The following is a 25,602-nucleotide window of genomic DNA, read 5'->3' on the forward strand; positions in this document are numbered from 1 at the left end:
AGTTGCAGTTTGTCCCCAGCCCTGGTTCAGTTTAGCTGAACAAAAAAACAAAAAAATGTCCTCAGGAGGATAAATAAATAAATAAATAAATAAATAAAAACAGGAAAAGATTTAAAAAACAAAAAAGGGGGAGATGTGGAGGGCAGGTGAGCCAAGGTCTTTTGTTGCTCCTGTGGTGTTTGCAAAGCTCACCCAGGAGAATTCTGTGTCACAGAAAAGACCCTGTGATGTTTGTAAGGCTCACCCAGGAACAGGACACTGTGGTGTTTGCAAAGCTCACCCAGGAACAAGACCCTGTAATGTTTGCAAAGCTCACCCAGGAACAGGACACTGTGAGCAATCTGCCCAAGGTCTCTCGTTGCTCCTGGGTGCTGGCAAGGCCCATGCAGGAGCATTTTGAACCACGGGCAAGAATGTATCAACTGTCTGGACCTTAAGCTCAGATGCTGGTAGAAATGTCTGGTGTTTGAAGATAATAAAGCTTTTGAAATTCCCTTCATTACTGATATATAATAAACATACTGAGCTAGCTCAAGGTCAGTTTCTCCATCAGAGAGCAGTGTCCCATCTGACCCCAGCTTTTCTCTGTATAATGCCTCTGTGTCTTTCATAATCTCCTGTCGCCCCTCCTCAGGCCTGGTTTGACTAGCTGCGCAGTTGAATACCATGTACCTGAGGCTATATTAATTTTCTCTAGTAAAGCTACCACATCTAGCATGGCAATTTAGGATTGTTGAGCTACTTAGTTGAGCTTGCAGTCATCTCCAGAATCCATCTAAGCTTCCGCAGGGACCAGGCTGCCGAACTGAATAGAGGCATTATGGGGACCACTTCCATCCTTTAGATTTGCACCATCCAGTATGGTAGCCACTAGCCACATGTGGCTATTTAAATTCAAATTAATTGCCCTGGCCTGTTTGGCTCAGCGGTTAGAGCGTTGGCCTGCGGTCCAGAGAGACCCGGGTTCGGTTCCCGCTAAGGGCACGTACCTCGGTTGCAGTTTGTCCCCGGCCCTGGTTGGGTGGTGAAGGTGGCAACCACTCGATGTGTCCCTTTCACATCAATGTTTCTCTCTCTCTCTCTCTCCCACTCTATCTGAACAAAATATTTTTTAAAAAATTCAAATTAATTAAAATTAAAAGATTTAGTTCCTCAGTCACACTAGCCACATATATATTTTTTACTTGATTTTTAGAGAGAGAGGGAGAGAGAGAGAGCGATAGAAACATCAATGAGAGATGGCCACCTCCTGCATGCCCCCCACTGGGGATCAGGCCCACAGCCTGGGCATGTGCCCTGACCAGGGATTGAACTGGTGACCTCTCAGTGCATGGGTCAACACTCAGCCACTGAGCCACACTGGCCAGGTGCACTAACCATATTTTAAGTGCTCAATAACCACATGTGGCTTGTGTGTTTCCAGTACTGGATGAAATAAACACAAAGAGGAGTGAACCATTAAACCTATAGGGACAAGGGCCAGGGAGAGGGTACCCTGCCCCAGTAGGAAAATTTGAGGCCTCAGTACCCATGTGGAGAAACTATGAGGTGGTACCAGGCCTTGACCAGACCCAGCACTAAGGCTTGGGAACAGGCAGGTAGGCTTCAATTTGTGGGACCTCCAAGAAGCTATTCCTGGCATAGTTATAAGCCAGAAATAAGGGTATACTGAAGTGCAAATTGTTCAATTAAGAAATTTAATTTAATCAAATCAATCAGTTAAGCATTAAAATGAATATGAGAAATAAACACAGTGACAAAGATTTCAAGCAAGGAAAACTCTGGAGAGGAAGCACAAAGAGGAGGGTGGGGATGGAGAAGGCACTTCGGGGTGCTTTAGCTTCACCCCAGGTCCATGGTGCTCTGTCTCTATCCATGTCTCCCCCTGACCTTCTGTCCTAGGGAGCCCTTCCCGAAAATTCTCTGCCCGGGAGGGGCAGAGTTCTCTCCTCTGAATGTGAATGTCACTTCCTGCTTTAATTCCCAATTTCTCAAGCTAGAGTCTTCTCCAGACAGTCCCTCTACAGAGTGCTTTTGGTCTCTTTTCCTACGGGACTCATTCCCTGCAATTCTCCTCATTTCCCTGGTCCACGAGACAAAACATGCTGTGCAATGAAACTTCTGCCATTATATATGACCATATCCTTAAAAATGTTGGAGTTGTTGGACTTCTATTGAGATCATAATTATTGTACTTTTTTCTGAAAGTGATGGGGAGAGGACATTCTCACCGTCCACAGACTAAGGAAGCAGTGGGCTAAGGGGCTCTTTCGTCTACCTCAAGGCCCTAGTTGCTTGCAGGTGCTTCCAGGTGGTGGGAGTTAAAGGTGAGCCCCGCCATCTGGAGCCGGACCAGAAGCTAAGCAGGGATGTTTGGCAGATAAGCTACATTTTTTTTAAACCAAATAATCTAGAATTATGTTGCTAGGTTTGTTTACACCCTTTTGGTTATTTTCTAAGCTTTAGTAAAGTCGTATTCATATCTCAGCTGTGTTGTGGAGAAGCAGGGAAACATTTTATCTCCAAAATAAAACCCAAGTGAGAAAGCAGTGTATCTTTTTTATTATTTTTTATTGATTTTAGAGAGAACGGAAGATAAGAAATTACCTTCTTCCCAGACCAGATTCCAAAGGAATTTCTAAACTCCACTTTTTCTTTCTTTGCAGTTTCTTATATATTAGCACATAAAAAACAGTGTCCACCAAAAATATTATTCCCATTGCCAGATAGAACAGAACATGAAACCAAATAGAAGTTGGTGGCGGGGAGTCTGTAAAAGAAAATGACAAAGGGATCTGACCGAGTTATGTTTGGAAGAGAAGGTCGGCTGAGACCTGCTATGACTGTCCTTGGTGGACAGGTAATTTCAGGGGGCAGGAAGGAGCTGGAGGCAGCTCCAACTGGGCTCTATGGAGCACAGACAAGGAGCAGTCTGGGAACCTGCTACCAGGACCTTAACTGCCAGGGCCCTGTCAGTGGACTGACTTCCTAGTTCCAGAGACAACCGCTAGTTCTATGTAATGCTTGAAATAAATTTGGATTGACAATAAACTGTTTTTCCGAAGGAGTCTGTGCTCTGGAACTCACAATCCCTTCACCTCAGCCAGACAGAGACATTTGGACAAGTATTTATGTGCAATCCACAAAATCCCCATCTCACCAATCTACCACGTGAGCTCTTTCAGGTAATAACTGTCATATAAAGTGTCTTTATATGACAGCAGATAGGAGAAATTCTCTCTCTATTTTTATTAGATTGTTGGTGAGAGAGAAGGAGAAGAGAGGGGGAAAGGGAGAGACAGAATGAAAGAGAAGATAGAATACAAATTATAGGAGAAAAAACAAAAGGAAGGAAATAAATAGAAGAAGGAAAGGAAAAGAAACAAAAGAAAAGTTAATCATGTCTATGGGAGAACAGTGAAGTTTTGAATCAAGGGTGGCAAGGTCTATTCATAGGTTTTTCCTGTCCGGGCCATGAAATCCCCTGGAACAGACCTCAGTCCCACAGGAGAAAAGAGAGCATCTTTCACTCACCCAGCACTCGAAGCTCCAACACAGGGCTGTGCTTGATGACATTTCCATCTTCTGTGGCAGCCTCACACCAGTAGAACCCGGAGTCTTCTGGTTTAGCATTTGGTATGTGGTAGTCAGAGGACATGGTTCTGTTGCTCAGGGCCTTACTTGCCACATAGAAGGAGAAGTAGAGCTGCACAAGAGGGCTGTGTGGGTGCACCCTGGTTTCACAGCTCAGATTGACCGGGTTCCCCTCGAGGAGGGGTAATGATGCTCTCAGCACTGGGGCTGGAAATAGCTCTAAAGAAAATGTTAACAGTTACCTAATTCAGAGTCAAGGTTCTTTTTGCAGAAGATATACCCCCTCCTCCTCTGGGAACCTGTCCCTAAAGAGTACATCCATAAAACATAATTTTCCCCACTTCCGACAGAGAGGCATTCTTGGGGTTTCCTCATATATTTACCAGCTTGCTCACATCCTACTTGGGAGAATCCTCTACACAGTCCATGCTTCTCTGAATGTTATTTATTATGTGGCCACGCCCTTTGGTATGGTGGACGGGGAGTGGATACACTCACACACAGATGATTTATAATAGTTCCACTGATCTTTAAAACTATGTTCTATGACTATTCAGATACAATACCTTTACTTGTGCTCCTGCCTCAAAAAAGAATCTGGGACACTAATTTCTTTCCCATAGGAATCAACTATCTTTCAGACAGAAAAAGGGTGCTAGTGGTTATGAGTACTGAGATGAGAGCCCATTAAAGAGTCACAACAAAGGCCACATGCAACTGGAACAGAGGGAGCTGTTTAGTTAGCAGAGATTCAGAAAGGAGTGGAACCCAAGAGGCCATGTTTTTCCTGAGAGATAGATGTAAAGTATAACCAAGTCCTAATGTCTTCCTGTCCTCTGTTTCTATGGAGCTTTTATGAGATTCCATGGGTTATTTTCTAATAACTCCCTCCTACCTTGAGTGAGTCTCTATTCTTTGCAACTAAAATAAAATTGATGAAATGGATCCTCAGTATGCCCTAGCCTTGACATTGGCTCCTGGGATTATTAAAGGGGCACTATGGAATGCTGGAAAGAGCAATGGACTAGGACCCAGGAGACCTTAGTTCTGGTTCCCATTCGGCCACTGGTCATCTTGTGGCCTCCAATAAGGCAGTTTGCCTCCCTGGAGCTCAGTTTCTTCACTTGCAAATTAAAGGGGTGATTTATAATAGTTTCACTCATCTTTAAAACTCTGCTCTATGACTATTCAGATACAATACCTTTTACAGTGATAGATACTCCTGCTGATGTGAAGAGAGTCTTTCCCTTGCCTGAGCAGTGATAGATGCCATTGTGACTCAGGTTGGTTTTCAGAATGGTGAATTCAGAATTCCAATGATAAAATTTTAAGGTCTTGCCATTGTGGTAGAAAAGCACATTGTACACTTGCATATTATTCCATTCATGACACCGCAAGGCCACAGGTTTCCCTTCAGTGATGACTCTGCTAGAGACCTGGAGTAGTAGCCAATCTGAAAAATGTGGGCCCAAAATGTATGTATACAGTGGCAGATACAAGGAAACCAAAGCTTTCTTTTTCTCCTTAAACATTCCAACCTAGAGCTCTGCTGAATCTGAAGCCTATCTCTCATTCCTCAACTCTCTTTAGCTTTCCTGGGAACAAAGCTAATCTTTACCAGCAGCCCTGTACACAGCCCCTTCTTATTTTCCCTTTTCAGATCTGAGAAGTCGGTTGGGACAAAAACAGTTTATCATACATGGTATGCAGTGTTCTAAGGTGACCCCATAAGTTACACCCTTGTATAATCCCCTTGAGTGTGTCTGGAACCTATAACTTGCTTCCAGCACCAGAATAAGACGAAGGTTATGAGAGTCACTCCCACGATGGTATTACATTATATAAGACTCTGTCTTAGCTGGCTGGACTGAGAGGGTCTCCTGCTGGCCTTAAAGAAGTGAGCTGACATGTTGTCAGAGGGCCTATGAGAAAGGCATATGGCAGGGGGCATCCCACTGACAGCCAGCAAACATTGGGGACTTCAGTCTTTTATGTTTTGCTTTTTTTTTTAGTATTATTTGGTGGTACGTGCCTCTAGCGGGAACCGAACCCGGGACTCTCTAGTCCGCAGGCCGATGCTCAAGCGCTGAGCCAAACTGGCCAGGGCAGGGGACTTTAGTCTTACACTGAATTCACAAGGAACTGAATTCTGCCAATGACCATGTGAGCTTAGAAGAAGTGCAGGAAGGACCACAGCCCAGTCAACACCCATTGGCAGCCTCAGCAGAACACCCTGCTAGGCTGTGCGGAGATTCCTATCCAATGGAAAGATAGTTAATGTTTGTTGTTTTAAGCTAAGTTTGTGGTAATTTGTTACATAGCAATAGAAAAGTGATACACTCTAACTCCTGACTAATTTGTTAATGGGATCACACATACTAAAACAAACACACAAAATGGCAAACACATCCAGATGTATTCATGCTTCTAAATTGATAGAAATACTCGCATATGTGCAGATCAGTGATATAGCTGTAAAAACAAGCTCCAAGTCGAAAGGGCCCTCACTTGTACGTATGTATGTATGTATGTATGTATGTATGTATGTATTTACAAGGGTGTGCCATGGGAGAGGGCAGCTGCACTAGAAAAGAGGTGAAGGTGACTGAAAATGGAGGTGGGGCCAGGGGGAAAGGAAAGGAGGGGAGGGGAAGGGAGGGGAGGGGAGGGGAAGGGAGGGGAGGGGAGGGGAGGGGAGGAAAGGAGAGGAGGAAGGGAGGGAGGAAGGGAGAGAGGAAAGGAAAAGGAAAAGGAAAAGGGAAAAGGAAAGGGGAGGGGAGGGGAGGGGAGGGGAGGGGAGGAAACAATTTTGCAGATTTGAACAGAGGTACATGAAATGAGGGCATGATTTGAGAAGACTGTGAGTTAGGGGGTGGGGACATGGGGTGGTATAGCTAAAGATTTTAATGAATAGGAGAGAGAAATAGGGAAGTTAGGAAATGACAGGGAAGAAAGGGGTAGTGGAAAGTCTGTAGTAGATCTCTGTTGTTTCTGCTTGTCTAATACTGGTTCCTTCTAATCACAGCATCTTGATTTTGCGTTGATTTTCCTCCCTAGGCACGGCGGGGGGGGGGGGGGGGGGCACTTCCAGAATATTAGTGGTATTCTATATTCACCTTGTCGCCGAACCTCCTTGCTGCTGGAGCCGGCCAGCGGTGCGGCATGTCGCGCAAGGAGTGGGGACCCGTGCGCGGCAGGGCCTTGGGGAGCCCGCCCGACCTGGCGTGCACCGTCTGGCGAGGCCCCACTCGGCCGCAGCTCCGTCAGAGGCCCGGCACCTGCCCGGCTGGCACCCGCCCTGCTGGCACCCTCCGGCTAGCGCCTGCTCGGGCTGGGCTGGGCTGGGCTGGGCTGCTCCATGCTGCGCCCCTGCTCCACGCCCCGGAGCCCACCAAGGCCTGCGCGCACTTTCGGGCCCTCACTTTTTTTTTTATCCTCACCCGAGGACATTTTTCCATTTTTTTGTTCAGATAGGGAGGGAGAAAGAGGAAGAAAGAGAAAGAAACATCCACGTGAAAGGGACACATCAGTGGTTGCCACCCGTACAACCATCCAGGGCCGGGGACAAACTGCAGCCCAGGCAGGCTGAGGCGCTATCCTCTGAGCCAAACTGGCCAGTGCTCAGGCCCCACTTTTAAATGATACCTCTCCACATAACTAAAAATGCCTCCTTTACTTTTTCCTTCCCTGGGCAGTTGGTTTGGCTAAGTGAGAATGAGGTTCTTAAAGGACAAAAGCAGACAAGAGACAGTAGTGTTTCCCCACCTCTAGAACTTAGAATGGAAGGCAGGCATTCCAGTGCTATATGTAGCATGATTTTCAGTCTTGGATGCTGCCGTAAGTGCTTCCAAACATAATGAATACTCTTTCCTCCCTTCTCCTGTTCTCAACTAACAGATGCTCAAACACTGCACTGCCCAAACACAGATACCTCTGCTTTATACATCCACAAACATATTGGGCAATTTTAACAAACCTCCATCAGAAACTGCCCCAGATACTAGTGATTATACAACATTCGAATGACAATTAATAGACTTAATCTCATGGATTTACAAAGAATGTGGTACCTTAGAGAAAATTCACATACTTCCCAAACACACATGCAACAGTTATACAAATTGAGTATATACCAGGCTACAAAGCAATTTTCAACAAATACCAGGGAACTGATATCATATTTAACACAAATTTTGACCAAAATGCCATGAAAGTAGAAATCAATAACTTAAAACCACACTCCAAAAACATTTCTAAATAAATAATGAGTAAAAGAAAGAGAGAAAGTTATAAATGAAATTTAAAATATTTAGCCTTCAAAGATAACAAGAGTATTACATATCAAAAATTGGGGGGAATGACCCTGGCTGGTTTGATTCAGTGGTTGGAACATTGGCCCACAGAAACCAATTGATGTGTCTCTCTCACATCAGTGTTTCTCTCCCCCCAACTCTATCTGACAGTAAATGGAAAAATATCCTCAGGTGAGGATTGAAAAAAAAATTTGGGGAATACGGCTTTTAGCAGACATTAATTTTCTACTCAAAAACCCTTCACCCACCCTGGCTGGTTTGGTTCAGCGGTTAGAGCATCAGCACTCAGACTGAAGGGCTGCGGGTTCGATTCCCGGTCAAGGGCATGTACCTGAGCTACAGGTTCGATTCCTGGCCCGAATGGGGTGGTGCAGGAGGCAACCAATGGATGTGTCTCATACATCGATGTCTCTCTCTCTCTCTCTCTCTCTCTCTCTCTCTCTTCATCCCTCTTTTCCTCCCTCCCTTTCTACCACTCTACCTAAAAAAAAAAAATCAATGGAAAAATGTCCTCAGGTGAGGACTAACAAAAAACAAACCCTTCACCCTATCTTTATCACTTTGGAGTAGGATGAAGACACTCATTTTAAATCACATGATTAGGACTTGGGTTCACCAACCAGCTGTATTTTCTTGGTCTCAGCACACACAGATTTAATTGAAGTGACTGAGAGCAAGTATAACTGCAATTAAATCCTCCATTGCTTATTAACTGTTGCAAACATTTTAAATAGGGTATAGAGAACATCAACCAGAAAACTTGACATATCATACTCTAGTAAAATTTAAAACTTTTTCTCATTGAAAAAAAGAAAACAACATAATGAGATAGCAAAAAGGCAAGCCACAGAGTGGAATATATTTGCTACACTTGAAAAGGGTCTCATAGCCAGAATATATAAAGAGTTCCCACAAGTCAATAAGGAAAAGGCAGACAACATTTTTTTTTTTTTTAACTGACAAAAAACCTAGACAGGTACTTTACCAAGAGGATATCCAAATAAATAATAAACATGTGAAAAATGTTCAATATTGTCTGGCCAGTGTGGCTCAGTGGTTGAGCATTGACCCATGCACCAAGAAGTCATGGGTTCAATTCCCAGTCAGGACACATGCCCAGGTTGTGGGCCTGATCCCTGGTCGGGGGCATGCTGGAGGCAGCCAATTGATATTCTCTCTCATTGATGTTTCTATCTCTCTCTCCCTCTCACTTCCTCTCTCTGTAAAATCAATAAAGGAAAAACATTTTTTTTCAAATATTCAATATCATAAGTCATCAGGGAATGCAAATTAAAACCATAGGGTGTGCCCTGGCCGGTTTGGCTCAGCGGTTAGAGCGTCAGCCTGCGGTCCTGAGAGACCCGGGTTCGGTTCCCGCTAAGGGCGCGTACCTCGGTTGCAGTTTGTCCCTGGCCCTGGTCGGTCGTGCGGGTGGCAGCCACTCGATGTGTCCCTTTCACATCGATGTTTCTCTCTCTCTCTCTCTGTTCCTCTCTCTCCCTCCCACTCTACCTGAACAACAACAACAACAAAAAACCATAGGGTGATACTATTGCATGTGCACCAGAAAGGCTACAGTGAAAAATACCCAAAACACCTACTGTTGATGAGCAACAACGACAACTCTCACACTGGGAGTGTGATATGGTCTAACCACTTTGAAAAAGTAAAGCTGAATGTGTGCATATTTTGTGACTCAGCAATTCTACTCCTAGGTGTATTCCAACAAATATATGTACATATGTGCACCAAAAGACATGTACAAAATATCCACATCGATAGTATTTGTAAGAGGTCCAACTAGAAACCACCCAACAGTCCATCAATAGAATGGATAAATATGAAATATTGTACAATAGTGAGAACAAACAGCAACTTGACAACATTTATGAATCTTACAATCAACGTGAGTAAAAGAAGCAAGACACAAAGAGTACATACTATACCATACTATATCCATTTATATGAAGTTAAAAAAAAAAAACAGGTAAAAAACTATGGTGTTAGAAGTCAGCCTTGGGGCAGTGACTAGAAATGGACTAAAGGGGTTTTCTGTGATTCTGGAGACATTTATTTATCTGGCTGAAGTTTACTTCGTGAAAATTCACTGAAGTATACACTTAGGTTTGTTGTATGTTAAAATTCTCATTAAAATATATAAATTGTTGACCTGTGAAGGAATATTCATGCTAAGAACTCTTTGAGGTTAATTGGGCTCAAATTCATAATCAGATTCTAGCAGACATTGCCGACAGGAGCCTCTCATGTACTCTGCATTTCAGGGGAAGGCCACCAACTAAACTGCCGGCTTCCTGCACTGTGCTCCTGCTTGACCTATATAAAGCAGTTCCTGGAATCAACTTTTAACCAATAGGCTGAGACCTGCCTAATCCAATTGGAATGGCAGAGCTATATTCTCAATTGTGTCTTTTTTGACTAATCAGAGTCCCTCCATAATGACCAATTGAGAACGCACAAAACTGAGCAATCAGTGCTATTTAGACTAATCAGACTGCAAATTTAGGTTCCTCATTTTATGGAAATGGACCAATCAGGGATCATGGTGGGAACTTTCCCTATTAAAGTGGGCCTCCCGCTCTGGCAGGTTTGGTTCAGCGGTTAGAGCGTCTGCCCATGGACCAAAGAGTCGCGGGTTCAATTTTGGTCAAGGGCATGTACCTTGGTTGTGGTTCAGTCCCCGACCCTGGTCGAGATCATGCGGGAGGCAACTGGTCGATGTGTCCCTCTCTCTCTCCCTCCCACTCTATCTGAAGATAAATGGAAAAATATCCTCCAGTGAGAATTAAAAAAAAACAAAAAAGTGGTCCACCCCTTTGTTTCAGGGGAGTTCTCTTTCAATGTCTTCAGGAGCCTGTATCACGCCTGTGTGCAGGTTTGGTCTGAATAGTTTCTACTTTTGCTGCACCTCAGATTGGGGGATTTTGTTGGGACTGGATTAGCAGCAGCACACTTTTGTTGACATATACGGTAATACTGTAATATATAATATAATGTAGAAAATAACGTAAAAGATACTACTCTCAATAAGGCACCAGTGCTGGGGGTTCTAGAGGTGAAGAAAATGGCCTGTACTCAGCCCTAGATCATTTCTGCTTCTGCTCAAACTACACAGAGTCTCTTGTTAAAACCATTCCCAGCTCCCCTCACCTCTGTAGCAAAGGAACTGATTTCCAGAGTCCTAAGACACACATGAGAAACACTGAGCATTTCTTCTGACATTCTCAACATTTTCTTAGCTAAAACACATTTCTTCCTAAAGCAATCTAGTCCACATAAATCTAATTCTGCTTCCAGCATGGATTCATTTTTACATTATCAATTACACAGAGGTTTTTGTTGTTGTTGTTGTACGTGCCCCTAGCGGTAAACGAACCCAGGACTCTCTGGTCCGCGGGCCGATGCTCAACAACGGAGCCAAACTGGCCAGGGCTACACAGAAGTTTTATCTTAATGCTTCTGAATAACTAAATAACCCGGTTGAATGATTTGTCTTAAATAATGAAACATTTTGCTCTAGAGAGTATGCAGTCTTTATCCCTTAAACAGTAGAAACCTCTTACAGATGTAAGTGAATGGTAGGGTTTTATCTGCTTCTATTCATCATTTAAAATGCTTACAATAAATAAAATAAAATAAGATAAAATGCTTGAAGTCTCACAGTAATTCCATGTCCAGAATATTATCTTACAGATACACTATGAAATGTGCCCCAGATGATATGTATAAAGATGTTTACTGCAGCATTGCTTATAAAAGCAAAGCATGGAAACACACTAGAAGCTTAGGGAGAATGTTTAAATCATATGGCGGACATTTGAAAGTATGAGGTGGGTCTCTATTAATATAAACAGACCACAGCATTCTAAATGATAAAAGTAAGGTGTAGGATAGTATATATTCTACCAACCACTTTTTAAAAAGTTTATATTATTAACAGTTTTGTTTCTGTGGAAGCTGCCTGTGGGGTGAGGAGTTTGGGATGGGAGGGAGACTTTATTGTTCATCGTTGTATATTTCTCCAAATTAGTATTATTCACCATGGGTAGGTATAACTTTTTTCAAGAAAACAAAATAATTTTGAATAATGATAAAATCTTAGGGTCTGTATTTTACTCTAGATACCCTACTCACACTTGTCCCAGTTGGGGTACTTTGGGGGCATAGTTTAAGGGCTCTAATGTGATATTTTGATTATCTTGACTTTATTGCACCTGGTAGGCACATAGAGTTGAGACTCATACTCAGATAAATCAACACACACACACACCCCTAACATCCAGAAAGGAGAAAACACAAAGGAAGACCTTGTGATTTCCAGCCCTCCTGCTCCATGCCATACTTACCTCTGCGAACTTCCAGCTGTACTGGGTCACTTAGACTCGAGTCGCCTCGCTGGCACTTGTATTCACCAGTGTCATTGACACTGGCAGCAGTAATGCTGTAGCTAGCAGTGGAGGTCGGAATGGCTGTACCATTGAGAAACCACCGCGTAGAGCTGTCCCTGCGCAGGTGGGGTTCCTCACAACTTAAAGTTACACTTTCCTTTGGGAATATATTGACCCATGGAGGCTGCAAGGTGATCACTGGCTTTGCAAGGTCTGCTTGGGGGGCAAATAAGAACAAAAACAAGTGGAGTAAAAAGAAAGAGTCTGAACAATTAATGAGGTTTTGTGGATAGCACAAGAGAAAATAATGTATATTTAGATTAGATTGAAAAATAGACGAGTGAGAACCTACAAAAGCTAGCCATTAAGAATGTCCAGACATGAAAGCATGTTATTAAATCTGAGTGTTACAGACTTTGGGTTCCTGAGAATTAGATGACCAATTTAGTTCTCACTGTTGGTAAACAATGAAGCGGGGTTTTAAACTGGTGCAAATAGATTGGAGCTGATTTGCAATATTATCTCTGAGGGTTTATCTCAAACCTTAATTGCATCTGTATTGGAAATCAAGGTTCAAACTCCAAACTTCAAAGCCTGCTTGATTCTCTCTGAGGAGAAAAAAACACTTCAGCTTTCTTGTAAAGGGAACTGGCTCAGGGGATATTGGAAAACCCAGAACTACTTCTGTATGTTTGCAGTTCTGGCTCTTTACCGCTATTTACGCATTTAGTCCAGAGATCAGGGCTCATTTAGAAAATCTTAGAGAGAACTCTTAAAAACCATGATTTTATCAAAATCATACTCTGAATATAAGGGACTTTATATAATTTATAAACCGTTGTCCTTTCTATCCTCTCCCCATACTCTCTTCTTTAGGCTCATGGAGCCTATCATTGGAAGCAGGTGTGTGCCAGAGGAAGCGAAGTTAATTAGACAGTACTTACTTATTTGCTCACCAGCTGGAACTGTAAGAGACCAAACAATAGAGACATCATCAGTTTGTCAGTGGAAGATGACAGGGAAGAGAGAATTAGGGAGATACAATTAATATAGATTCTGAGAGGCCAGCTTAGATCTCTAGTTTCTCTCTTCTCCTTTCCCAAAATCAGATACCAATGATACTGAACAGTTTACAGATGGTTATTGATGGGGCTTTATTTTAACATGATGCTTCCAGGCTTAGTGTTACCTCAGAGTCTCTCTTCCCATTCTTTTGATATAATAAACACCAATAAAGCATGGAAGCACAGAAACAATTGTCTCCATACTCATGAGATCTAGCTAGCCTAGAGAACCAAAGAAAGACAAAAAATCCTGAGTCCCCTTAACCAGCGCCTGCACCCTTCTAGTTACACCCCCTAAGCCCAACTTACCCCAAAGGAGCAGAGCTGTTAAGAGCCACATGTTATCCCCAAAGTGATAGAAGCAGTGGAAACTATAACATGTAAGCCATGAAGCCAAGATTAGAAAAGAGGAAGGAAATTGCTTCTTCTGACCACTTTTATCATGTTCCTTTTTTGGGAAATACATCCAGAATTCTTGAAGCATGCTCTCCCCTTTCTCATGCTTCTAAGCCTATTTTCCCAGTTAGAAACACGGGGTTTTGGGTTTATGAAACTCTAAGAATCCAAGGGAAGGGCGACTGTTTTATTGACATTCTATTCTGATTATATTTTCCCTCCACTAATTATGTTTCTTAGGGCTAGAATATGTCAAATCCCCATTTTTAAAATTGGTTCAAAGCCTGGCTAATCCCTCCAAAACTTGATCAATTGAAAACAGGTTGTTCTACATCAGCCTCTAGGAGACCCGTGAGGAGTTACTCATCTATAAGAGCTCCCTAATCCAAACCAGGCTCTATTCCTCTGGGAAAAATGCAAGATCAATTTCTCATTTTTGTTTTGCTTTAAAAACAAAAAAAAAAAGCCACCTTCCTGAAAGACGTGAATTTGGGATGTCCATCTTGGCTAAGTCCAAGGAAATTAAATATTCAATATAAATGCGGTAGAGAAGGAAAAATAACTCCATATATATGTAGAAATATCTGTAAGAAGGGAGTTTCAGAGTATAGATAGGAAGCTCTATGGCACCAAAGTTAGTTGGTTTCTGAGGCAGAGTTGTTAAGATATAAAGATTTTTTTAGGTATTTTGTTAAGAGAGAAAGAAAACTAAACAGAAACTAGGATTGTTAGACAGGATGGAGAGCGGCTAGGGCAGGAGGAAGGGAAAGTGGGGAAAAGGGAGGCTTATCTCTCCCACTGAATAAAGAAGTCAGCACTCTTGGGACTTGTCACAATAAAATCCCCAGATGTTCTCATAAACTCTGGAAAAAGTCACAACAATGTAAAAGGGGGACCTTGAAATCTAGTCTGTTGCCCAATATCGGGCAGGAGAACCTTAAAACCTATAAGGGCAAAAAGTATTTAAAAAAACAACAACACTTGAACCCCTACAAGGTGGGGCACTCAGATTAGTTGAGTTGCCTGCTTTTGCTTTATACCAAGTGTATTCTTGATAAATTCACTTGCTTTTTGCTTCCTTAAAAAATTTGCTTGCTTCAGCCCTGGCCGGTTTGGCTCAGCTGTTAGAGCGTCGGCCTGCGGTCCAGAGAGATCCGGGTTCGGTTGCAGTTTGTCCCTGGCCCTGGTTGGGTCGTGTGGGTGGCAGCCACTCGATGTGTCCCTTTCACATCGATGTTTCTTTCTCTCTCTCTCCCTCCCCACTCTATCTGAGCAAAAAATGGAAGAATGTCCTTGGGTGAGGATTAAAAAAAAAAAAATTTGCTTGCTTTGATTCAACACTGCTTTCTTTTTTTTTATCCTCACCCGAGGACATTTTTCCATTTTTTGTACAGATAGAGTGGGAGGGAGAGAGAGGAAGGGAGAGAGAGAGAGAAACATCGATGTGAAGGGACACATCGAGTGGCTGCCACCCGCACGACCAACCAGGGCCAGGGACAAACTGCAACCGAAGTACGTGCCCTTAGCAGGAACCGAACCCGGGTCTCTGCGGACCGCAGGCCGACGCTCTAACCGCTGAGCCAAATTGGCCAGGGCTCAACACTGGTTTCTTTCACTAGTCTGAATTCTTTCTTGCAAGTGCAAAGAGCCAAGAAGGGGAGAGTGCCTGCAACTTGATTGGCTCTCCAGTAACAGGATGAGTTCAGCGAGAACAAAAGGGACTTAGGTAGCAATCTCACTGACAGAGAATTTAAAATGAGGACGAATGATGTTGTAGATCAAAGTGATGGGCCAAATTTCTCACCCCACCTTGAATCTACACTATCTACAGAGCCTCATGTGACTTTCATGGGCCAATGAGATATGGATGAAAACAGAATTATGCTAAGTTCAACCCAAACCTTAGGAATCTTTACACATTATCTCATACCCTCTTGTGCTTCCACAATTATCATGATATGAACATGCTCTGGCTAGCCATCGTAGCCTGAAGTAGAGCTGTCCTGGCTGGCCTGCAATTTTCAAGTGAGAAATAAATGCTTATTGTTGTGTATACCACTAAGATTTAAAAAAAAATTTTCTCTTTATTAATTTTTAGAGAGAGAAGAAGGGAGAAGGAGAGAAAGATAGAAACATCGATGAGAGAGAACATCGAATGCACGCTCCCCACTGGGGATCGGGCCCACAACCTGGGCCTGTGTCCTGACCAGGAATCAAACCTGCGACCTCTTGGTGCATGGGTCGATGCTCAATCTGTGAGCCCCACCGGCTGGGCAAGATTTTGAAATTTATAGAGCAATAGCTGACTGATACAAATGCAAAGCGAGAATAAAAGGTCTAGGAACAACTCAGGATGTTCTGAAAGAGACAGGAGAAGCTCCTTGAAATTTACATTCAAAGCCTATGTTGACTTCTGGACAAGATGGCGGCGTAGGTAAATGTGGTATCGCCTCCTCCCCAACCACATCAAGATTACAACTAAACTACAGAACAAATATCCTTCAGAACCACCTGAAATCGAGTTGAATGGAAGTCCTACAACTACGGAATTAAAGAAGCCACATCAGACTGGTAGGGAAGGTGGAGGCATGGACGGGCTGGTCCCTCACCCATGTGTGGTGGATAAAAATCACAGAGATACCTTGGCTGGGAAGGTCCTCCCCAAGGAGCAAGGGGTATCCGTCTCACACCAGGCGCCCAGCTCAGGGTTCCAGTGCCAGGAAGAGAAGTCCCATAACTTCTGGCTGTACAAACCAGCGGGAACTGAGGCTGAGGGAGGCTGAGGCTTCTAGAGCTCAGGCAGTTCCTCTTAAAAAGCCCGCGGACTTACTCGGACTCCCAACTTCCAGGCTCCAGTGTAGGGGGAGGCAGCTTGAAAGAAACCAGAGACATACGGAGAAGAACTGAGTTGTTTAGCATTGGGGCAAGGACTGCTGAGGCAGCTTTCTCCTGGACAGACCTGCTGGTGGAGGCTGTTGTTCCTTTGGTGAGCCCTTTCCCTACAGGACAGACAGACAGCAGCCATATCTGGGCCTCCAACAACCTGGCTCATACTGTTTGCTCCACCCTGGTGATTCCCTGAGGCCCTGCCCCACCCAACTTTCAGGCCCACCCAAGCTGTTTCCAGTGGCTTTACCATAGGATTGGCCTGTCTTGGCTCCTGCTTTAGATTTCCCTAAATTCTCTCAAACAAGCAGCATCTGGCCGCAGCGAGCCCCATACCTAGAAGCAGTGAGCCTTGGTTTACAGGTTGGCTTCCCCTGGGCCCTCTAAGCCCAGCACAAGAAGCAGCCATCTGCAGCTCACTTTGTAGCTTATGCCTGGTGGCCCTGGGTAGAACACAGGCAGTGGCTGACCTGGCCCCAGAGACAGCACACCCAGTGGACAGCTTCAGACCATGTCGAAGCACCACCACCAAACACCTCCACAAGTGACAGACTCAAGGAATGGACGCAGGGCGTACCAGAGCTGAAGTAAGTCTTGCTCTGTGTGGTGGGCCCCTGCACAGCTGATCCTCCAAGGTAGTCAGAGGTTGTGGTTTGTGGGCACAGCCAGTCCTTGCAGCTGATCAGCCTGAGTAAAACCCTCCCATTGACATGCCAACAGCAATCAAGACTCAATTACAGGTCCCCCCAGTGGCCAGCAGCAGCAGTGGACTGGGTGGAACGGTGGGGGTGGAGGGAGCCCGCAGCGGGGGCTGCCACAGCGAAATGGCAAGGCGGTGGTGGACACCTAGCAGCTGATCACTAAGCTACAGAATCTGAATGACGCCTATGGGCCACCCAGCAACTTCCTTGAGATCGTTGGGAGCAACCCCCAGACGGTGGGGGTTGACCGAGGCTGCTTCACCACCTATGAAATCGGGGTCAAGACAAGTCTGCCTATTTTCAAGCTGAAAGAATCTACTGTTAGAAGAAGATACAGTGACTTTGAATGGCTGCGAAGTGAATTAGCAAGAGAGAGCAAGGTTGTAGTTCCCCCACACCCTGGGGAAGCGTTTTTGTGACAGCTTCTTTTTAGAGGAGATGATGGAATATTTAATGACAATTTCATTGAAGAAAGGAAGCAACAGCTGGAGCAGTTTATAAACAAGGTCGCTGGTGATTCTCTGGCACAGAATGAACGTTGTCTTCACATGTTCTTACAGGATGAAATAATAGATAAAAGCTATACTCCATTTTGCCCTAGCCGGTTTGGCTCAGCGGTTGGAGCATAGGCCTGTGGACCAGAGAGTCCCGGGTTCGGTTCCTGCTAGGGACACATACCAAAAAAAAAAAAAAGCTATACTCCATTTAAATAAGGCATGCCTGAAACTTGGTGAGAAAGGGCAAAAAAACTTTCCATGACTATTATGATTGTCTGCACCTGTAAAGAAGTTCTAACACTTAGCATGCTACGCAGAACTGGTATAACATGCCTTCGATGTACTAACACTTGTGAGCTCTGTTTTGTCTTGTTTTGCTTTGGCAGTTGACAAGAAATTAATTTGCTTTAGTGAAATCCCTCATTCCAGCCATTGTATATAATAGCTCTTCCTTGCTGTTTCATGTGCTGCACACGATAGCCTCACAATCTGTTATCCCAGCATAACCCGCAGTGTTCTAACTAAAGTTACTGACCTGGTCTTAACTGCACAGTTTTTGTGTCATGTTTGCTTCTTGAATATGATTAACTAGAATATTTCTCTTACCCCCTTTTTTAATATGTAACGTCACTTCACCTAACGTGCAGGAGCACTGCACCATTTGTTGCCAACACCCTGCACGTAAGATACACACTTGTATGCAGAAAGTATTCCTTCAGGCTTGTGATACCCTTCACATGGAAGATCAGTGAGGGAAATGTCTATATTCTGTATAAAAACAAAATCAAATTTATATACTAAAATCATTTGTCTAAAAATGTAAAGTTGTTTTCAAATAAAAATGCATTTCTGATATGGAAAAAAAGACTCAATTACAACAGAAGGGTGTAAAGTCCACACGAGGGGTGCACCTCAAGGGCCCAGCTGGGTGATCAGGGAGGCTGTGCCACTGGCCCCTACAGGACACCTACTACAACAGGTCACCATAGGAAGCCTAGGAGACATAGCAACTCTACCTAATACATAGAAACAAACACAGGGAGGCGGCCAAAATGAGGAGACAAAGAAACATGTCCCAAATGAAAGAACAGAACAAAATGCCAGGAAAAGAACTAAATGAAACGGAGATAAGCAAACTAACAGATGCAGAGTTCAAAACACTACTTATCAGGATGCTCAATGAACTTAGTGAGGGCTTCAAGAGCATAATAAAGGACCAGCCAAAAATGAAGGATGCACTAACTAAAATAAAGAATAATTTACAGGGAATCACTAGTAGAGTAGATGAAGCCAAGAAGCAAACCATCGATCTGGAATATAAGGAAGCAAAAAACACCCAATCAGAACAGCAAAAAGAAAAAAAAAAATCCAAAAAAATGAGGATACTATAAAGAGCCTGTGGGACAACTTCAAGCGTACCAACATTCACATCATGGGAGTGCCAGAAGGATAAGAGAGAAGGCAAGAAATTGAAAACCTATTTTAAAAAATAATGACAGAAAACTTCCCTAACTTGGTGAAGGAAACAGACATACAAGTCCAGATAGCACAGAGAGTCCCAAACAAGATGAGCCCAAAGAAGTCCACAGCAAGACACATCATCAAAATGCCAAAGGTTAAAGACAGAGAGAATCTTAAAAGCAGCAAGAGAAAAGCAGTTTGTTATCTACAACGGAGCTTCCATTCTCAACAGAAACTTTGCAGGCCAGGAGGAAGTAGCAAAAAATATTTAAAGTGATGAAAAACACCCTGGCTAGTTTTGCTCAGTGGTTAGAGCATTGGCCTGCGGACCAAGGAGTCCTGGGTTTGATTCTGGCCAAGGGCACATACCTCGGTTGCAGTTAGTCCCTGGCCCCAGTTGGGGTCGGGTGGGTGGCAGCCAATCCATGTGTCTCTCTCACATCGAAGTCTCTCTCTCTCCCTCTCCCTCCCACTCTGTCTGAAGATAAGTGTTAAAAAAAAAAAAATGTCCTCGGGTGAGGATTTAAAAAAATAAAGTGATGAAAAGCAAGGACCTACAACCAAGAGTACTCTATCCTGCAAAGCTATCATTTAGAATTGATGGCTTATAAAGTTTCCCAGACAAGAAAAAGCTAAAGGAGTTCATCACCACCAAACCAGTATTATATGAAATGTTGGCGGATCTTCTTGCAGAAGTAGATAAAAATATGTGAACAATGGCCCTGGCCGGTTTGGCTCAGTGATTAGAGTGTCAGCCCCCAACCAAAGAGAGGCCCAGGTTCGGTTCCTGCTAAGGACACATACCTTGATAGCAGTTCGTCCCCAGCCCCGGTTGGGGTTGTGTGGGTGGTGGCCAGTTGATGTGTCTCTCTCACATCGATGTTTCTCTCTCTCTCTTCCTCCCTCTCTCCCTTCCCCTGTATCTGAAGATAAATGCAAAAATGTCCTCGGGTGAGGATAATAAAATATATATATATATATGTGTATATATATATATATATATATATATATGAACAATAAAATAGTGATAAATACATATCTATCAACAATTGAATCAACAAACAAAATGAGTAGCAGAACAGAAACAGACTCATAAATGCAGAGAACTGTTTGTTGGTTTCCAGATGGGAGGGGAGTTGGGTGAAAAAGATGAAGGGATTAGGAAGTACAAATTGGTTGTTAGACTGATGAACATCAGAGGGAAGGGGGTAGGTGAGGTGGGAAGAGAGAAACCAAAGAATGTACATGTATATATGCATAACCAATAGACACAGACAATAGTGTGGGGAACGCAGGAAGGAGGCAGGATTGGGGGGGGGGGTACATCTGTAATACATTCAACAATAAAGATAAGTTTTTTAAAAACAAATAAAAAAAAAAACAAGCACAGCATAGAACAGTATACGTATACAGATGCTCCTCAATTTACAATGGGATTACATCCCGATACATGTCCCAGTGTAAGCTGAAAATATCATTGGGTCAAAAATGCATTTAATACACCTAATCTACAGAACATCATAGCTTTGGCTGGCCGATCTTAAATGTGCTCAGAACACTTACATTAGCCTACGGTTGGGCAAAACTATCTAACACAAAGCCTATTTCACAATAAAGTGTGAAATATCTCATGCAATTAACTATGCATATAATAAATTTCACCCCATCACAAAGTCAAAACATCATAAGTCGAATTATTTTGTTAAGTCCGGGACCATCTGTATATCTATGTTATGCTCCCCTCTATGTACAAAAAAAGGAATGGTATATATGTATGTATGTATATATTTACCTGTAGAATCATAAAAATACTTCTGGAAGGATACCCGAGATACTGATAACAATGGTTACCTCTAGGGGGAAAACCAGCCCACAGCTTCTGGTGGCCTTTTGTTCATTTTAACTTAATTTAATTTAAATTCTATTAATATAAATCATTATATTTTTGAACATTTTGAACCACATCCTATGATTCAATTATTTAAAACAAAATAAAGATGTACACAATTAATAACAAAGCCTATGTTTATAACTATTACAGTATTTTTTCCGCAAAATTTTCCACTGCATTGATGTACCATAATTTATTTCACCAACCTTTGTTCAGATGTGCAGGTCATTTCCGATGATTTACTGTTATGACCAGCACTGCAATGAATAGTCTTGTACTTAGTTTTAAATGCTTGATTGATTTCAATAGGACACAGTCCAAGAATTAGCATTGCTCAGTCAAAGGAAGTAAACTTTATTCTTTGGATGGATGCTGTCAGATGTCTGTCATCATCATCATCGTTGCATATAGCTATAGATTGTTTATTGTGTACCAGGCATATATGCTTGATATATATTTTCTCATTTAATCCTCACAATAAAGTCTGAGTAGACACTATTCTGATGTCCATTTTACAATTGAGGAAACTAGTCAAAGAGAAATTTGGTAACTTGTCCGAGGTTATAAAAAGTGGAAGCAGCCCTGGCTGGTTTGGCAAGGAAGTTGGAGCATCGGCCTGCAGACCAGAGTCCCAGGTTCCGTTCCTGCAAGGAGCACATACCAAAAAAATAAAAAGTGGAAGCAGAATAGAAAACCAGACAGTTTAATTTCCTTTGCACTCTCACAAATAGTGTATGACAGTACCCACTCCATCCTTTACAAATTCTGCTTTGAAGTAAAATAGCTACTTGTTTTAAAAATGAGTAAATATATTTCATTGACCAGGAAAACATCAGGGAATGAGTATTGCTGTGGAAGAGAAGTGAGAGAAATCCGTGACTAGCGATATGCTAGGGGAGGACAGGTCACCCTGGGGTGAGTTCCCACTCTACATTTGTCCTTTGCTAGGCATCCAGGGCTTTTCATCCTAGTGACCCTCTGTACCTGGCCCATCATCCTTGCTCTGCTCGAGTCTGTTTAACTGCCTACCATACATGCATTCCCAGAGGAATAGAGGCTGGCTTGGATTAGGGAGCTCTTATAGATGAGTAACTCCTCAGGGGTCTCCTAGAGGCTGATGTAGAACAATCTGTTTTCAATTGATCAAGTTTTGGAGGGATTAGCCAGGCTTTGAACCAATTTTTAAAGTGGAGATTTGACATATTCTAGCCTCAAGAAACATAATTAGTAGAGGGAGAATATAATCAGAATAGAATGTCAATAAAACAGTCGCCCTTCCCTTGGATTCTTAGAGTTTCATAAACCCCAAACCCCGAGTTCCTAACTGGGAAATAGGCTTAGAAGCATGAGAAAGGGGAGAGCATGCTTCCAGAATTCTGGGTGTATTTCCCAGAAAAGGAACATGATAAAAATGGTCAGAAGAGGCAATTTCCTTCTTTTTTTCTAGTCTTGATTCCAGATTTGCTCAGCAGAATCTCTTCAATGACTTGCATGTCATAGTTTCCACTGCTTCTATCACTTTGGGGATAACATGTGGCTCTTAACAGCTCTGTTCCTTTGGGGTAAGTTGGGCTTAGGGGGTGTAACTAGAACGGTGCAGGCACTGGCTAAGGGGAGTCAGGATTTTTTGTCTTTCTTTGGTTCTCGAGGCTAGATCTCATGAGTATGGAGACAATTGTATCTGTGCTTCCTTGGTTTATTGGTGTTTATTATATTAAAAGTCTTAAATCTATCTTTAAAATCTATATGTGGTCTGAGGTAGGTATCCAATTTCTTTTTAACCAATTTTCCCAGCACCATTAAAATTTTTCAATTGGACCAGCCAGTGTGGCTCAGTGGATGAGCATCGACCTATGCACCAAGAGGTCGCAGGTTCGATTCCTGGTCAGGACACATGCCCAGGTTGTGGGCACCAGTGGGGGGCATGCAGGAGGCAGCTAGTTGATGTTCTCTCTCATCGATGTTTCTATCTCTTTCTCCCTTTCCCTTACTCTCTCTCTCTAAAATCAATAAAGAAAAATATATTTTTTTTAATTTTGTTTTTCAATCAGCCCTGGCTGATGTGGCTCAGTGGTTAGAGCATTGGCCCACGCACCAAAGTGTCTCAGGTTTGATTCCCGGTAAAGGGCACGTACCTGGGTTGCAGGTTTGATCCTCAGCCTCAGTGAGGGTGCGTGTGGAAGGCAACGAAGGGAGGCAACCAATCAACGTGTCTCTCTCCAACTGATGTTTCTCTCTCTCTCTCTCTCTCTCTCTCGTCCCCTCCCTCTTTTCCACTCTCTAAAAACAATCGAGGGGGAAAATATTCTGGGGTGAGGATTAACAACAACAAAAAACAGCCCTGGCCAGTTTGGCTCAGCGGTTAGAGCGTCGGCCTGCGGTCCGGGTTCGGTCCCCGCTAAGGGCACGTACTTCGGTTGCAGTTTGTCCCCGGCCCTGGTTGGTCATGCGGGTGGCAGCCACTCGATGTGTCCCTTCACGTCGATGTTTCTCTCTCTCTCTCCTTTCCTCTCTCTCCCTCCCACTCTAGCTGTACAAAAAATGGAAAAATATCCTCTGGTGAGGATTAAAAAAAAAAAAAACCACAACAACAACAAAAAACAAACAAACATACAATCAAAAAAACTTAAATCATTCCTGATATGAACTGTCAGTTCTATCATAAATTTTCTTATATATGTGGTTCTCTTCCTAGAGTCTATGCTGTTTCAGTCAAAATGTTCTTATCTTGTGCCAATACCATATTGTCTGAATACTTCAGCTTGTTGACCCTAGACAGGAATATAGCTGTCAAAAAGGACTCCTTGTGGTTAACTGAGCCCAAATTTGAGATCAGAGTCTAGCAGCCCATCGTTTGCAAAGGGCCTCTTCAGGGAAAAACCACAGACTGGGCTGCCAAGGCTCTTGCACTGCATTCCTGCAGTCTGAGCAGAACCTTATCAAGGAGTTCCTGCGCCCTGGCCGGTTTGGCTCAGCGGTTAGAGCGTCGACCTGCGGTCCTGAGAGACCTGGGTTCGGTTCCCGCTAAGGGCACGTACCTCGGTTGCAGTTTGTCCCCGGCCCTGGTCGGTAGTGCAGGTGGCAGCCACTCGATGTGTTCCTTTCACATCGATGTTTCTCTCTCTCTCTCTGTTCCTCTCTCTCCCTCCCACTCTACCTGAACAAAAAAAATGGGAAAATGTCCTCAGGTGAGGATAAAAAAAAAAAAAAAAAAAAGGAGTTCCTGCAATCATAATTTAACCAATGGGCTGAGACCTGCCAAGTGCAATCAGAGCTGCACACCTATATCCTTATTTGCATTAGGGACTAATCAGAGTAGCTCCATAAGGACCACTCAGGACTCCAGATTCTGACTAATCAGGACAGTGTTATTTGAACCAATTAAACTACACAAATTTGTATTCCTTATTTGCCTTAAAATGGACCAATCTGGGACCAGGGTGGGCACTATATATAAGTGGGCTTCCTTGTTGTCTAAGAGGAGACATATAAAGTTTCCATCAGAGGCTGCTGCTTCCTGAGTTTGCAAACTGTTTACCTGAATAAAGTTGCTCCTTTTACTGCACCCTAAGATGGGGACTCCTGTTGGCATTGGGTTAGAGGCAGTGACCTTTTGTTGATAGGTTTAATAGGGCATCTTAACATATGGTAGTGCATGTCTCCCTAACTTATCCATCTTCAGGAGTATCATAGTTATTCTTGTGTTTCTGCTCATTTTAAAATATTTATTGGACTTTCAATTAGAATTACATTAAATATGTAAATTATTTTGGGAGGATTTGTATCTTTATGACATTGAGTTTTTCAAGCCATAAATTTGATATACCTACTCAGTTTTTTTGTGTGTGTTCCTTTAATAGAGGTCATACGTTGCATAGTTTTCTCCAAATATGTCTTGAACAGATCTTGTGGGATTTCTTCTTCGAGGTGTCTGTGTGTGTGTGTGTGTGTGTGTGTGCGCGCGCACGCGCGCATAGGAGTCTTTGCTAATTCAAATGGTAATTTAAAATTTATATTTTCTAGATGTCTGCTTATGGTATAATGGAAATGTAGTCGATTTAGGAAACAATGATTTTATATCCAGATACTAATTTTTTTTAGATTATTTATTTATAGATTCTCATGTCCATTTTGTAGATATTCATATTATCTTCAACTGTTATAGAGCTTTATTTCTTTCTTTTCAATCCATACATGACTATGTTCTGTAGGATTTTAGTAGATATATTTTTTCAGGAAATTATGCTTTATTTCTTAGTTTGCTAAATCATTTTACTGAATGCTTTTTGTCTAAAAATTGAGAAGATAATTTTCCTCCTTAAATTTATTAATGTGGGCTAATAATATTTATGGATTTTCTGCTGTTAAAAAACTTACATTTCTGAGTAAATCT

At 42.9% G+C, this 25,602-nt stretch overlaps 1 protein-coding gene and 1 pseudogene across 1 annotated transcript; one reads left to right on the forward strand and one right to left on the reverse strand.

The window, feature by feature from the left end:
- Positions 1-2,554: 2,554 nt before the first annotated feature.
- Positions 2,555-13,756, reverse strand: FCGR1A (Fc fragment of IgG receptor Ia). Its single transcript, XM_036273457.1, has 6 exons — positions 13,687-13,756; positions 13,258-13,278; positions 12,272-12,529; positions 4,796-5,047; positions 3,535-3,813; positions 2,555-2,770 (listed from the first exon to the last, which is right to left on the reverse strand). The coding sequence occupies exons 1-6, from the start codon at positions 13,715-13,717 to the stop codon at positions 2,604-2,606; spliced, it is 1,008 nt and encodes a 335-aa protein (XP_036129350.1). The 5' UTR covers positions 13,718-13,756; the 3' UTR covers positions 2,555-2,603.
- A 2,439-nt stretch (positions 13,757-16,195) lies between these two features.
- Positions 16,196-18,247, forward strand: LOC118637693 (annotated as a pseudogene).
- Positions 18,248-25,602: the final 7,355 nt, after the last annotated feature.

Source organism: Molossus molossus, unplaced genomic scaffold (genome assembly GCF_014108415.1).
Source record: "Molossus molossus isolate mMolMol1 unplaced genomic scaffold, mMolMol1.p scaffold_m16_p_20, whole genome shotgun sequence".
Lineage (NCBI taxonomy): Eukaryota > Metazoa > Chordata > Mammalia > Chiroptera > Molossidae > Molossus > Molossus molossus.